The sequence below is a fragment of the Pseudonaja textilis genome, chromosome 8 (genome assembly GCF_049901715.1).
Source record: "Pseudonaja textilis isolate UNSWEBS1 chromosome 8, rPseTex1.2, whole genome shotgun sequence".
Lineage (NCBI taxonomy): Eukaryota > Metazoa > Chordata > Lepidosauria > Squamata > Elapidae > Pseudonaja > Pseudonaja textilis.
Window position 1 is genome coordinate 25,019,450 of NC_141997.1, and position 15,075 is coordinate 25,034,524.

General features: G+C 36.2%; 1 protein-coding gene across 1 annotated transcript in view; it reads left to right on the forward strand.

The window, feature by feature from the left end:
* Nucleotides 1-15,075, forward strand: part of TUBGCP3 (tubulin gamma complex component 3) — a 71,584-nt gene that overhangs the window by 54,271 nt on the left and 2,238 nt on the right. The window contains exons 16-21 of the mRNA XM_026708377.2: nt 1,200-1,268; nt 3,254-3,389; nt 8,414-8,502; nt 8,654-8,785; nt 9,011-9,151; nt 9,731-9,847. Coding sequence (XP_026564162.1) covers nt 1,200-1,268; nt 3,254-3,389; nt 8,414-8,502; nt 8,654-8,785; nt 9,011-9,151; nt 9,731-9,847 — 684 coding nt within the window. The remainder of the gene's footprint in view (nt 1-1,199; nt 1,269-3,253; nt 3,390-8,413; nt 8,503-8,653; nt 8,786-9,010; nt 9,152-9,730; nt 9,848-15,075) is intronic.

The window sequence follows — 15,075 nt, forward strand, 5'->3', positions numbered from 1 at the left end:
AAAGAGACAGACAGACAGGCAGGCAGGTACTTAGGCAGGAGGCAGGCAGGCAGGCAAACAGACAGACCTTTTGGATGGATGGATAGATGGATGAAGGGATGGATGAACAGATAGACAGAATGCAACAGCGGCAGCACTTTGGGAAAGTGGTGGCAGCAGCTTTTCCCAACGTGCTGCCATGTTCGAGGCACCGGTTCTGGAGCATTACTACAGTCAATGGGTGAACCTGCAGGGCTGGCGCCTCGAACGCTCCACTGCTGCCTCTTAGCATCCTCAAGGGGGCCGGCAGAGGGGGCTAAGAGCCGGCGGGGGGTATTCGAGGCACCAGCTGGCCCTGCAGTTTCACCCATTGACTAGCACTGCTCCGCGCCTCCAATGAGGAAGCGGTGGCATGTTACATGCCTCCATGGCCGCGTTCGACGCGCTGCCCCCCTGCTGCCTCTTAGCACCCTTCTGCTGGCCCGCTTGGGGATGCTAAGAGGTGGCAGGGGGTGTTCGAGGCGCCGGCCCTGCAGGTTCACCTATTGACTGTAGCACCACTCCAGAGCCAGCGCCTCAATGGGTAAACCTGCAGGACCGGCTGGTGCCTCGAACACCCCCCTGCCGCCTCTTAGTGCTCCTCTGCCGGCCCCCTTGGGGACACTAAGAGGTGGCAGGGGGACGGTGCATTGAACGCTGCCGCAGCGGCACGTAACATGCCACCGCTTCCGCATTGGAGGCGCCAGCTCAGGAGCGGTGCTACAGTCAATGGGTGAATCTGCAGGACCGGCGCCTCAAATACCCCCCTGCCCCCTCATAGCTTCCCCAAGGGGGCCAGCAGAGGGGCACTAAGAGGCAGCAGGAGGGCGACGCATCGAACGCTCTGTAGCCGCACATAATGTGCCACCGCTTCCGCATTGGAGCGGTGCTACAGTCAATGAGTGAACCTGCAGGGCCGGCACCTCGAACGCCTCCCCTTGCCTCTTAGCGCCTCCCTGCCAGCCCCCTTGCCTCTTAGCGCCCCCCTAAGGCATCCCACCTTAGGGGGGACCACCCACTTTGGGAACCACTGGTTTAGGTTGTTAAATAAGGTTGGTCTTTCTTTTACCCACTATATGTTGGCAATTGATCATTACTAAATGCAGGATCATGATTACTTTGGGAAAATAGGTAAATAACTATGTAACCGATTTGCTTCAATATTTATAACTTTTTTAAAGGTGTCTCCAGGTGATACTGGATGGGATGTTTTCAGTTTAGACTATCACGTTGATGGGCCAATTGCAACGGTAAGGATGTATAGCTGAGTTTGTCCATTTTTGATCTCCTCCTACTTAGAATTACCTATTTAGTTCTCTAAATACTTGTTTTAAAATAGCTTTTGTACTTTTAGAAGTACATGATTAAAGAGATTGCTTGGTATCTTTGATGTACCCATTGTATTAAGAGTGTAGCCAAAATCTCAATTTCCCTAAATTATTAATGAGTGTTAAAATGCTACATTTTAAGACCTTCATTATTTGAAATAAATAATTCATTTGCTCTGCTGTAGATTTTAGAAAGTACTTAATAAATGGATTTTCATTTTCAGCCATTATTCTAAAACTGTAGCAACTAATTTGGGATAATTTGTGTGAACTGTAAAATGTATTTTAGGGAACCTATTTGTACTCTTTAAATAAATCTGGTATATAGTATTCATTAAAACAGATGAGAAAATAGCACCATTGTTCAAAATGCTTTTACTATATGTAAAGAATAACAGTGCTCTGTGAACAAGGTGTCAAAAATGAAACTTTGGTCAGAAGATATTTGCTACATATAGTTTAATCAAAGGAAGATATCTAATATCTAACTTAACATTTGTTAAGCCATTTGTATATTCTGTATCCTTCTCCATAAGTTATGAAAGTTGCAGGACTATGCAATCAGTTCCTTAATATTTAATTTTTGTTGTAGCATGCTGTTAACCATTTAATGTATTTTCCTTTCATTATACTAAGCCTTTAAGACGTTGAGAATTGAAGGGTAATGGAAGGATTTTATTATAGCTGTAGTTTATAATAAAATATTCTGTAATGTTATTATTCCTTAAACAAATCAACCCAACCTGTACAAGGAACAGAATTTAAAGCTATCATGGAAAAAAAGAAACCCAGTAGATATTTGAATCTTGGGCAAGAGAAGTATATAAATATCTATCAATATAAACAACTATGGCCATATATATCTGGCTTTGATAAGCCACTTTCAGTTTCCATCCCCCATTCATAATCTAATTGTTTAAGGTTGCTATGATGTCAACTAAGATATGAAAATAAACAAACTACCTTATGATTAGAATTATAATATTTAGTTGATTTTCTATACTAGGCAAAGGTGTCAAAATCTAGAACATTTGACTCAAATGACTAATTTTTTTCTAAGCTATAAAATATGCCCTTGGCCTTTGAAATTGCACTTCTCAGATTGACTATGGATAAGAGATGAAAAAAAAAAGCAAAAACTGTTTTCTAAACATTTTCTGATTATCAAGTTAGATAGAAAAACTTCTCTCCGATTTTCTCAAATGATTTTTCAATTAATGAACAAAAACCATTATTTTAACAGTCATTAAAAATAGTGTGAGGCAGTAAGGTCCAAGGAAAGGGATATTTTACTACTTTGTGAGGATTCTAACAGCTGAATCTTAGCCATGTGTTACAACATAAAGACTGATTCAGCCAATAAATATGTTATTTTTATACCACCAATTATTTCTAGCAATGAAACAGCATAGAAAAATTGTAGGCGGGGGGGGGAATTAATGGGACTCTCCCCTCCCTATCCACTCAGATGAGGAATTGAAGCAGTAGTTAATCGTGATTGCAGCAGAGACCTTGACTTTTGGTGCATTCAGAATATGTGTATTTAGTAAATGTTTGCCATAACTCCTATATTTGAGCTGAAGATGTTCTGCGGAGCAGGTACAAAAGCACTTCAATCTAGGGAAGCTGAGATAAATGGACCCAGAGCTTCTTTTGCACAACACAAATCCCCATCATGCTGTTTTCCTTGTATTTATTGTAGCATAGAGGAACAAGAGAAATCCTTACGTACTAATGTCAGACTTCTTAATAATAAGACTGTAATTTGACTAAGTCTTTGTGTTCAGACTCAGCTTCTTGAGTCAACAATGATCGTAAGCTATCTTTTAATAGAGATTCTTGAAACAATGGAAGCAGCAGTACTTGAGTTTTTAAAGATTATGATCGAATGTTTCTATTATTTGCAGATGTTTACACGCGAGTGTATGAGCCATTATCTGAGGGTGTTTAACTTCTTATGGAGAGCAAAACGGATGGAATATATTCTTACTGACATATGGAAAGGACATATGTGCAATGCAAAACTTCTAAAAAATATGCCCGGTAAGGGATTAAATTCAGTGCATAATTATATTAGTTGCTGTTTTTATCCATAATTCTTCAGATTATCAATAAAAGGGAATATTTTTCAGGTTATTCTGGAAGTTTAAAGTAAACTTTGAGTAAGTTTAGCGCATGTTCCTAGAGTAAGTTCTGGTACATTGTGATCATTGAACTGATTTAGTTAAATTCAAAATGAATAGGCTCTAATGATGTTCTGTCTGTAAGGTTTAGATAAACGTTAGTTGCTCCTGTTATTATAACAGAAAAAACCCGATTGCATACATAGTATATAAAATTATGGACATTATTATTTTTTACTAATTAGCTACCTTCTAATCTTTATATTCTGAATAAATGTAGAACTCTATTAATTAGAGTTTCCACGTGGGTAATAATTTATCCTTGTATATTTTCTGTTCTGAAGGATTACTGAGCAAAAACAGAATTCTGTCCTTCCACTGTTTGCACAGAGAAACCCATAACACTGACTGCTTGAGTAGTTCTTTTTACCAGAAGGGGGCAATATTTGCAAACTAGCCCAATGTTTATTTATATAAATTTTATTTAATTTGTAAACCAAACATAATGGGGGTAAAGCTTACCACATTCCATAGACATCAGCAAGCAAGCCTTTGTGAGTATACTTTACAGTCTTGAGTTTTTAATGTCAATCCTTCTTTCGTTTTTCAACTTCTCCTGGCATTGCAGGTCTCTTGATGGCAGCCTTGATGTGGTAGAGGGACTGCTAAGTTAGAGTTCATTTCACCTGTAAGGCATCTGTTCAAAAAATGATGCAGTTTTTCACTTTTACCATTTGTGACATTGCCATTTATAGAAAGGGTTTAAGACACTGGGCTGGCAGAATATGTGTATTATCCGCAACTATGGATATGCTGAATAGGAATATTCTTACTTCTTTATTATCTAATATCAGGAGAGTGCCTTCTGCAGTATATAATGACACTAGACATTTCTTCCACTGAAATCTCATATCGAAATCTAATTATTTTGATTATGTTTATAATTTATTAGGTTTATTTTATAAACTGGCAGCTCTCTAGTCTGAGTTATTTTATCCATCTGCAAAATGAGGATAATATCACTTGTCTTAATTACAAGCAATTTGCCAGATACTCAAAATATATGGGGAAAACAAGGTGTTATTGTGATTATATTGGGATCTGACTTTTTTCATGTTTTAATTTACAACATAGGTCTTTTAACTCAAGATTGATGACACTACAGTAATTCAGAGATGGAAATGAAGAAAATATGTAGCGACTGTTAGCAAAACATGAATTTAGCCTAGGAAAGCATGAGAAAGAAACTCAAGATTGTCTCATCTTGATTCACTTTAATATAAGAGGGAAAGTAGAATTCTGTCAGGCTTTCAAGACTCTATTATTATAGTCTACTACAGAGTTGTAGTATGTCTTGTGATGTTTATTTCCTGACCTGGCCTATATCAAAGGACTGACTTCCATATACAACCAGCATAGTAATCAGAATGCGGCTCACTTGCCAGTTATTTGCTTGGAACAAGGGTAGATGAATAATGAAATGGGGTTTGGAGGGAGAAATTATATAAAGTATGTTTAATAAGAATATGAAATTTTTGAAATAACCATTAGAGGTCCATAGGGCACAGTTACATGATTAATCTGTATATTTCTCAAAACCAAGTCGTTTTCATTCTCTTTTTAGGTGAATAGAATTTTATGGACTTTTTAGTTTATAATTGCTTACTGAATATTATTAGCTTCCTTGAATTTTCATAAAAGGGGAATACAAATTAATATGCAAATAAAAATCTAATTAATATGCAAATAAAAATCCATAAAGATCACACATTGATTAGGACAGGATTTTATAGAAGTATTTTTCAACAGCAAAGCAAGGAAACTCTCAGAAAGAAATCATAATCAATTTAACAGATTTCTGAACTGCAGTCCTAAAGTTAATTATGAGGTACACAGACAGTCCTTGCTTAGTAACCTCAATTGGGAACAGCAACTAAGTCACTAAGCCTCATGGCTGTTAACTGAAACATCATATGGCTATAACTTAGTTCTGCCTACCATTTTACTTCTGCCTTCTCTATTAACTCTGGTTATCGCAAGATGGTTGCAAAGCATGTGAGTAAGCAGTCCTGTGATCATGAGACCTTGCAGTGATCATAAATGTGCACCATTTGCCAAGTGCTTGAATGGCAGTCTCATGATTGTATGATTGTATGAAGCCTCATGATTGTAACAGTTGTAAATGCAAGGATTAGTTGCATGTTGTTTTTTTTAACATTATTGTAATTTTGAACAGTCTCTAAACAAGGTTGTTAGTAAGTAAGGTTACCTGTATAGGTTTGTTGAGTAATTCTTCTTCAAGTCTATGTGAAATTTAAATTTCTGAAGATAAAATGAGTATTTATTTTATAAGCAACCATACTGGCGATTGTTAGGTAATTATAAAAATAAATTAATTTTGTGAACTTTTTTCTAAACATCAGAGAACTTATAAATACTAGTATAATTGATTCAATATTTTGATCAATTAAATGTGGTTAATGTAAACTGTCCATTATTACACATTTGAGAGTTAATGAACAAGATAGAGTCTGGTAGCTGGTTTTTTTGTTTTTGTTTTGATCTAGAACGGATAGAAAGTGCCTGATTCAAAATCATTAGCTGGCTTCCCTGATAAAAGAACATAACCATGCTCCTAGTCCAGCTCTTTAACCATTATGCCATGCTGGTTCATGGGACCCAATTTTAGTGTTATCTGTGATATAAGACTGTCACATTATCTGTGTTATAAGGCTATCAGATTATAGGCATGGCTAGTCTAGTGAAGAGAAGGACCAGGGGAGACATGATAGCAGTATTCCAGTATTTGAGGGGCTGCCACAGAGAGGAGGGGGTCAAGCTATTTTCTAAAGCACCTGTAGGCCAGACAAGTAATAATGGATGGAAACTGAACAAGGAGAGATTTAACCTAGAAATTTAATCTGGAAATAAGGAGAAACTTTTTGACCAATGGAACAGAAGTTGCCCTCGGAAGTTGTGGAAGCATCATCACTTGAGACTTTCAAGAAGAGATTGGACTGTCATTTGTCAGAAATGGTGTAGGGTCTCTCACTTGGGTGGGGGGTTGGACTAGATGACCTCCAAGGTACCTTCCAACTCTGATTATCTGTTATCTTAAGTAATAAGCAAACTTTTGCTACCTTATAAATATTAGAGGAGATCAAGTCTTAGAAACAGTTATCTTCAGAGAGTGCTCTGCCAAATTATAAGATTTTCAGTAGTTTCTGAATTTTTTATATATTGTATATTAATCAGTAGTTCAAGCAGAACTAAGTAAACCTATGAAATTATAATCCTTGGGCTCTTTATCCATAAGTTGCAACTATGGTTACAGGTATCCTTCAAGTAACTGAATACACTCTTTAGCCACGTTGGCTGGGAATCATAGAGCATTGCACTAAAACAGGGGTGTCAAACACATGGCCCACGGTCCGGATGTGTCATGTGCTGACCACGCCCACCCCAGTTTAGCGAAGGGGGGGGAAGTTGCGATACGTCACATGACAACAACGTGACAACATGAGTTTCACACTCCTGCATTAGAGAGGCAATAGGAAGGTTGCTTTAACAGTTCAGAATACAAGCCCTGAATCACAGGTTGTGGATCTGAAATTTTTTTTTTTTTAGTGTTTTCTGCTATAGTATTCATACTTCTGTCTGTCCTTTGCTTCAACAACTTTAATAGTCTTAATTCAATAAGAATGCTGAAAATCATTCAGCTTCTGGCAATTATTTCTTGCAATGTTTCAGTGTGTCGTATTCCTGGTATGACTCCTTTTATACTAGGTATTGTGGCTTTTGTTTTTTGTGTATCTCAAGTACTATAAAATATTTACTGTATAGAAAGGAATAGGTGCAGGGTAGTACTTCTTTGACCTTTCTCTGTCACAAGTGGACTATGGCAACCAAGTAGGCTTTGCCATCTAGTATGCAAAAGCAAAGCTTTGGCATGGCTTTATCTTCTTTTGAAGCTTGTTCCACATTTGGGTACCCTTGACTGAGAAAGCCTTATCTCCTTTCCTCACAAAGTTTGGCCTAAACATTTCAGCAAAGCTCTCTCCCAAAAGAGTATTATAATCTCTGAGGATAAGTCTCTGTCTTCCTGCATTGGGCATAGTAGCTACTGGAAACCACTTGTCAATCCACCTAATAGGAATGTCACCTTTCTTTCATTAATAAGCAAGAAGGAGTCTCATGAGTTAGGGTATTGGCCCTGGCCAAGCATGAACATTCCTCTAAAATAATAGATTTATTAGAACCTAGGCAATATTTCTCATTTCTTTAATGAAAAGCAATATAACTTTCATTGTTCTGTACCACCTTTTTAAAGTAAGCTGCACTGAAGAGGAAATGAAAAAGCTGAGGTGGGAATTAAGAAATTCATCCCTAATTCTGAGGAACCATTTCTTATTTTTTGGTTTTTGTTCTTCTGCCAATTGAAATGCTTTCCTTTCCAAATTCTTACTAATAATTTGGGAGAGGGTTGTAGCTCAGTGGTGAAGCCAGAGCTTTACATTTTGAACATGCCAAGTTCAATCTACATGGGGGGTTAGAAAAAAATATGGAGCGGTGCTGCTGGGCTTACGGGGCAAAGTTAAATGAACCAAGTATCTTAATAAAAAAGCAGCATTACTTCATTTATTATATGGAATGTATATGGTTAACTTTCACTTGATTGTACTTGATATATTTGGGAGTTGTCATATTATCATTAACTGGAAACAATGTTGGCTATTAGAATTTCTAGCTTCAATTTATTGGATTAAAAAGATGATTGTATAAATATAGTATATTATGTTTCTTTCTTTCTTTGAGTATCAGTTATTATATTGTATTCCTTTCAGAAAGGGTGCAGGTTGTCAACTTCAGTTATACTTAAAAAAAATGTTAGATAAATCAATCCCTTCTAATTTTTAATATACAAATACTTTGGATTTCTTACAGAGCTTTCTGGGGTGCTGCATCAGTGTCACGTTTTGGCATCAGAAATGGTCCATTTCATTCATCAAATGCAGTATTATATTACATTTGAGGTACCCTTCAACCAACCATTTTGTAGTCTGCTTTGTTTTTGTTTTGAGGAGGAGAAATGTGTGTAGTGCCGTGCAGAGTAAAGAGTGTGCTAAATGAAGTGTTTCTGAAGGAAGAACATCATTATACTGAATTCTTAAAATTATGCCTTAGGTCCTGGAATGTTCATGGGATGAACTGTGGAACAAGGTCCAACAAGCTCAGGACCTAGATCACATCATTGCGGCTCATGAGGTCTTCCTAGATACCATCATATCTCGCTGTTTGCTGGACGCTGATTCAAGAGTAAGCCTTTTCTCTATTTAAACATTATTTCTGTGATGATTATGATCATCGCTCCCTTTTCTTCATTTAGCAATGTGTGCAGTATAATATTTATTCAGAAGTGAAATCCCACTATTCCATAATAACAGAACTTAGAATTGCACACCTGGGTTGTGTCTATCTTAGCACTGAATGCAATATTTGTGGGTAAAGGATGTTATTTTTACATTTCACAATTTCTTATAGATGCTTCTCAATCAGCTCCGAGCTGTTTTTGATCAGATTCTTGAATTTCAAAATGTGCAAGACACAATGTACCGAGCCGCCTTAGAGGAATTGCAACTACGCTTGCAGTTTGAAGAAAAGAAAAAGGAGCGAGAAGCTGTGGTATGGCTCCTTTCTATGGCATTCTATGGCATATGCTTGTATTTTAATGATACTCAAGTAAAACAAACTTCCTCTGTTCTTTTTCCTGGAATGTAATGAACAAAAAGGAGAAACACAATATAGAAAGATGTAATTATATGTATGTATGTATGTATGTATGTATGTTACTCAGAAGTAAATCCATGATATTCAATAGAATTTTTAAAATATGCTATACTAAGCAACTTATATACCTTTATAAATTAAATGCAAATTATTATACTGGAAACTCCAAAGGGCATTGCACTAGAAGTTTAATTCTTAATTTCCCACAAAATTTGTTCGTGTAGGTTTATCAGTCTTTTGACAAGAAATATGTATCTGGTGTTTTTAATTCATGATTGTTAAACTGTTTCCAGATAATTTCTGCTGATTTTCTGCCCTCCAGGGTTCAGAAACCATCAAGAAAATCTATGACTTTGTCCCGTAATAATTAATCTTAAAAAAATCAGCATACTCCTTTATGCAACAAAGCATACAAAGGAATAAATGTGCACCTGTTGATTTATCACCCCATTTTTAAAAAATTGCATTCTTTAGGGTGAATGGGGAGTAACAGCTTCAGAACAAGAAGAAGAGATGAAAAGAATGAAAGAGTTTGAAGACTCAATACCGAAAATGTGCTCACAGCTGCGGCTACTTACTCATTTCTATCAGGTATTTTTTGTTTAAATTAAGAACATTTGATATGAATGGATTAGTACTAAGTATCTTTGCCTAAAATAATATTTTAATGCAGCATTATTCAGACCATTTTATGATTTGTAATTGGATGGAAATAGTAAAACTTCATGCTATATAATTCCATGATGACTGATAAAATTGGTAAACAAGATATTTTAGAAGAGTACACAAAAACATCACAGAGATTGTTCATATATCTGACTGTTTATATAACTCATTATATTATGGATTTACATCAGATCATTTCTGCCATAGATTGACATTACTATATCACCCTTGTAGTGTTTTCCTGGAATAGATAGCATAACCACCATGGCACTAATTTCATTGAGTTAACTTTGCTATTTCTTGAATTGCTTTTCTACATTAAAAACTGTACAACTGTTCCAATTGTAATGCATGGACATAAAATATTTACCTGTCCTTTACAGATTATCAGTTTCCAGTTAAAGCTTAAGAGGGGAATTTTCAAAGATTGCTGTAGAATAGGAATAAATAGGAATAAATTGCATCTCACAAGAACCCTTAGCTGCTTCTGCAACCATGCCCAGAGAAAACAGTTTCTCAGCTTTCTGAGATCTAATGATAGTGTGAAACCAGCAGTCTGCTCCTTTTGATTAGATGGTCAATCAACTAGCGTAAAAATATCCTCCCCATCTTTCAGTTAGCTGAATAGCTGATTTCCACTGCTATAATAGCAGAAAATGGGGAATCTCCATGAAGATGCTAGAAAAAGGAAAAAATCTTGTTGCATGCTCCTCCTTTCTATGACCCTATTCAAGATTGCTGATTCGCTGCAGTTACTTGTAGCAGGAAACCAGCAAACCTGAGCAAAATTGCTTGAACGAGACGTAAGTTCAGTTTAGGGAGTGTGGGATTTCTCCCATTAGAAGCCAGAAATCTATAAGCAGTTCTCTGGGAAGCAATGAAGTGTTGTTGTTTTTCATCCCAGCACCCCTCAAATACATTGGGAGGAAACTGGGGAATAAGGTGGGTAGAGTTGGTGTATATATGTGGCTGGCTGACAAACAGTGCACCTTTTTAATGCAGAGGGCCTTGTGTCACTCACTAAGAACTTTGAATGAAGCCTCTAGAGCCATTCCAGATGTTGGCACAAAAATATAATTTTTAATGTGAAAAAAGGGAAAATTTCAGCGTATTTAGGTATTTAATATAATAATACACATTTCTACTCTTTTATGGAACTCCTTGTTTTTCTTTCTTTAAAATTAAATCACAATTTAATTTAATTTAAATCACAGTTTTTGAGAGATGCATGTATGTATGGAAGAATTTCAAAATCAGTAAATAATAAAACCAACAGATGCTTTAGATCCCTCAATTGAAATATCTTTTTTTGCACGTGCATGCATACACACAGAGGCTATGTATGCAATCATATATACCTGCATTCATGTAATATGAATAGAGATGAATGAATGAGAAACATAACAGGATGAATAATAACAGTCATGGTCTCAATATGCAAAGAAGAAACTGAATTGACTTTTATTAAATAAGTTAAAATGGCTTAAATCGGATTTCCTTAATTTTACAATTTACCTTCTCTCACTTTACTAAACTACTTTGCTTATTACTTCAGCTTCATTTCAGGACTCTTAAATAGCTAACAATGCTGATACAGAAGATTAGGAGGGAAATCAGTTAAAATAAATAGAACCAAACAGTCTGATTCATACACACCCCTTCAGAGCAGCATGATGTTGTCCTCAAACACCTTTCAGAAGAGGCATGCTTTTACGCATGGTGGTTTAGATAACTGGTGGTTTAGATAACAAAAGGTGGTTAAGATAACTGTTAATAGGTTGTTCCAAAGTACTTAGGGCATCACAGCATTAAGAAGGCTTGAACTTAGAATTCCTGAAGATGGCATTCCATCCAGGCAGGCAGTCATATAGATATCTATGCCCTGAGCCCTAAGGGGCTTAAAGCAACAACCAGCAACTTCCAACTGCACCTGAAAGCTAACTGTTCCTGCAATAGTGATATAGTGTGGTCAAATCTCAGTAGATCAGTAATTACCCAAATTGCTGTTCTTCCATCAGCTCTTTCTTGCAAGGGGCTTCCATGCAATCTTCATTTTGTTGACTTTAAGAGGAAACCAATAAAATAACTTCATCCTTGCCTGGAATTCCCCAAGACCGATCTTTTGATCAGCTGAAATACGCATTTGGCTTTTTGAATCAGTTTTGTAAATTATTTCTTAGCTCACCACTTTCCTTCCAAACATCAGATCAAAAAGTGAAATATATATAGATTCTTGAGGTGCTTCATAGTTGGCAAACCATTAAAAATTGTCATGCTAGTCATTGAGCCTTATGCCAAATAAATCTTTATCACAGTTTTTAAAATTCCATTGAATCTCTCAGATAGCACCTATGGCTTGTTTCAATTTGTAATTCATATTTAAAATCCTCTGACAACTTTCAAAACTTGACTGGTTGTCATGGTGAATTTTTCAATATAAAAGGGAGATATTTCTGACCTCATATAGATATATATAGATATATACATACATACAGTACACTGGATATAAAAAGTCTATACACTCCTGTTAAAATGCCAGGTTTTGAGATGTAAAAAAAATCAGACTAAGATAAATCATTTCAAATTTTGTCCACCTTTAATATAACCTACAAGCTGAAATATTTTAGCAGGGAGAAAAATGTACAATAAAATGTTGCCTATCTTCTTATAACTAGGGATGTAACTCTGTTCAGAATTAACCAAGCACACTCAAACTGATGTCAAATAATAGTCAATACATACCTGCCATCAATTAAAGCAATTCTGATCAACACCATACAAAGATCAGCCATTCAAGTAGAATTTTTCTGACGTTTACTCAGTTGCCTCTTACAGCAAAAGGCCTGATCTACAAAGAGCTTATGAAGCATCAAAGGGATCTCATTGTTGGAAGATATCAGCGGGAAAAGGGTATAAAAAATTGCAGGCATTGGATATACCATGGAATGCAATGAAGGCATTCAACAAGTGGAGGAAAGGTGGCACAACAGTGACATTACGAAGAAATTTTGGATTAATTGATGAAAAAAAGAAGAAGCAAACTGGTCCAAGAGGCTGTTAAGAGACCTACAGCAGCTGCAGGAATTTCTGGCTAGTATTGGTTGTGCTACATGCAGCAGCAATCTCCTGTATTTTTCATATGTCTGGGCTGTGGGGTAGAGTGGCAAGACAGAAGCCTTTTGTTTTACAAAAACCTATGTGAAGTCTGACAAAAACATGTGGGAAAATGTGTAATGGTCTGATGAGGCCAAGGTTAAACTTTTCAGCCGCAATTCCAAAAATATGTTTGGCACAAAAACAACACTATGCATCACCAAAAGTACTTCTTTGAAGTAAGGTAGTGGCAGCATTATGCTTTCGACAGCTTTTCTTTAGCTGGAACTGGTCCTTTAGTCAACACGGAGGGAAGAGTTCCAGATATCAGTCAATTTTGGCACAAAACCTTCAAACCTCTGTTAAAACACTGAAGATGAAGAGGAATGACCCGAAGGACCCAAATGAACAAAATAATGGTTTCACCAGAAGATCAAAGTTTTGGGCTGGCCAGCCAGAGCCCAGACCTGAATCCAATTGAAAATCTGTAGGGAGATCTAAAGAGCACAGTAGATGCAATCTGACAGATTTGGAGCGCTTTCACAAGGAAGAGTGGGCCAAGATTCCCAAGGCAAGATTGCTATGCTGATAGGCTCCTACCCCAAAAGACTGAACACTCTTATAAAATCAAAAGGCGCTTCAACAGAGTATTAGTTTAAAGATGGGCATTTATTATAAAGCTTATTAAAAGTGAAAAAAAATTCTGAAATTTTTATCTTCGTTTGAATTTTCACATCTCAAACCCTGGCATTTTAACGGGGTGTGTAGATTTTTTATATCCACTGCATTAGATATTCATTTTTCATCTGCACATAGTATACCAATGATAATGAAAATGTAAATGATCTGCAAGCTCTAATAAGGAACACAGTGAAAAAATTAAACTAAAATTAAATATAAAGAAGAGAAAACTAATGACAACAGGTACAGCAACCAGTCTTGATGTTGGCAGTGATGTTGTGGATAGTTTTTGCCTTGTAGGATCAGCCATCAACAATAAAAGAACAAGAAATCAAGAACTATGCCGTAAACTAACACTAACATATTCTAAAACTTGAAGGCCTTAGAAATGATATTCAGATGCTTGATGGCAGTTAATCATGATATGCTAAATTAACTTCAGAACCAGTCTTAAATCCTACATATCCCTGCCCTTTCTGTTTCTTTATTCTTTTTATTTTGAGCCCTTGGTTGAAAAAATAGATCCCATTATCTCTTACCATAATGAAGGATGTAAAGGAATCTTCCATAATTGTCACTCATGCAATCCTCTCATATTTTTCCATGTTCCAAATAATCAAACCATGGAATTATTTTTAATCAATCAAAACCACCTTTATCAAAATCATAGTTTAGCAGTACTATCTACTATAATCAACCAATGGCTTCTGACCAACCTTCATTGTTTCTCTTAAGGAACCATTTGTTCTTCCAACATTGGTGAGATACTTTTGAACATTGCTCTCATTCTTCAACTTCTAATTCTTTTTTTCATTTCTGGTTTCTTTTCATTGGAGTTTTTCTTAAGTAACAGTAAGTTTTGATGTGGCTTCTTTTTTCTTCACTAAAGAAACTTCTTTCTTTTTCTTTAACCACTGTTTTGGCCCTTTTCCCTATCCAAAAAAGTTACATGTTTTCTTAAGGCTTATTTATTTATTTGAGATACCCTCTTTCTTTGAGATAATCTTTCATCTCCTATTAATTTAATATGGGGATTATTTAAAACAAATTAATCTGCTATCTTGGCTCCATTTAAAATAGCGTTTAGAACAGACTCTTTAACTTTCCATCTCCTGAGGCAGCTATGAGTAGACCTGATCTAGGCCCACATTTCATTGTCTTCTAAAGGAAATTCTCCTTAGCCCTGTCTGTCCATTTTTTCAACAGTTGATGAATTTTCTGACTTTAGATTATATGTAAGATGTTAATGTTTTCTCTAAAGCAGTGCTTCCCAAGCTTTTTTCCTTCATTACCCAAAACCACTTATTAGAAAGTTCTTTTTACTCAATGTAGGTAAAAGTCAGTTTAAATGTCCCTGTTGTGATTGTGTAATGTGTTCA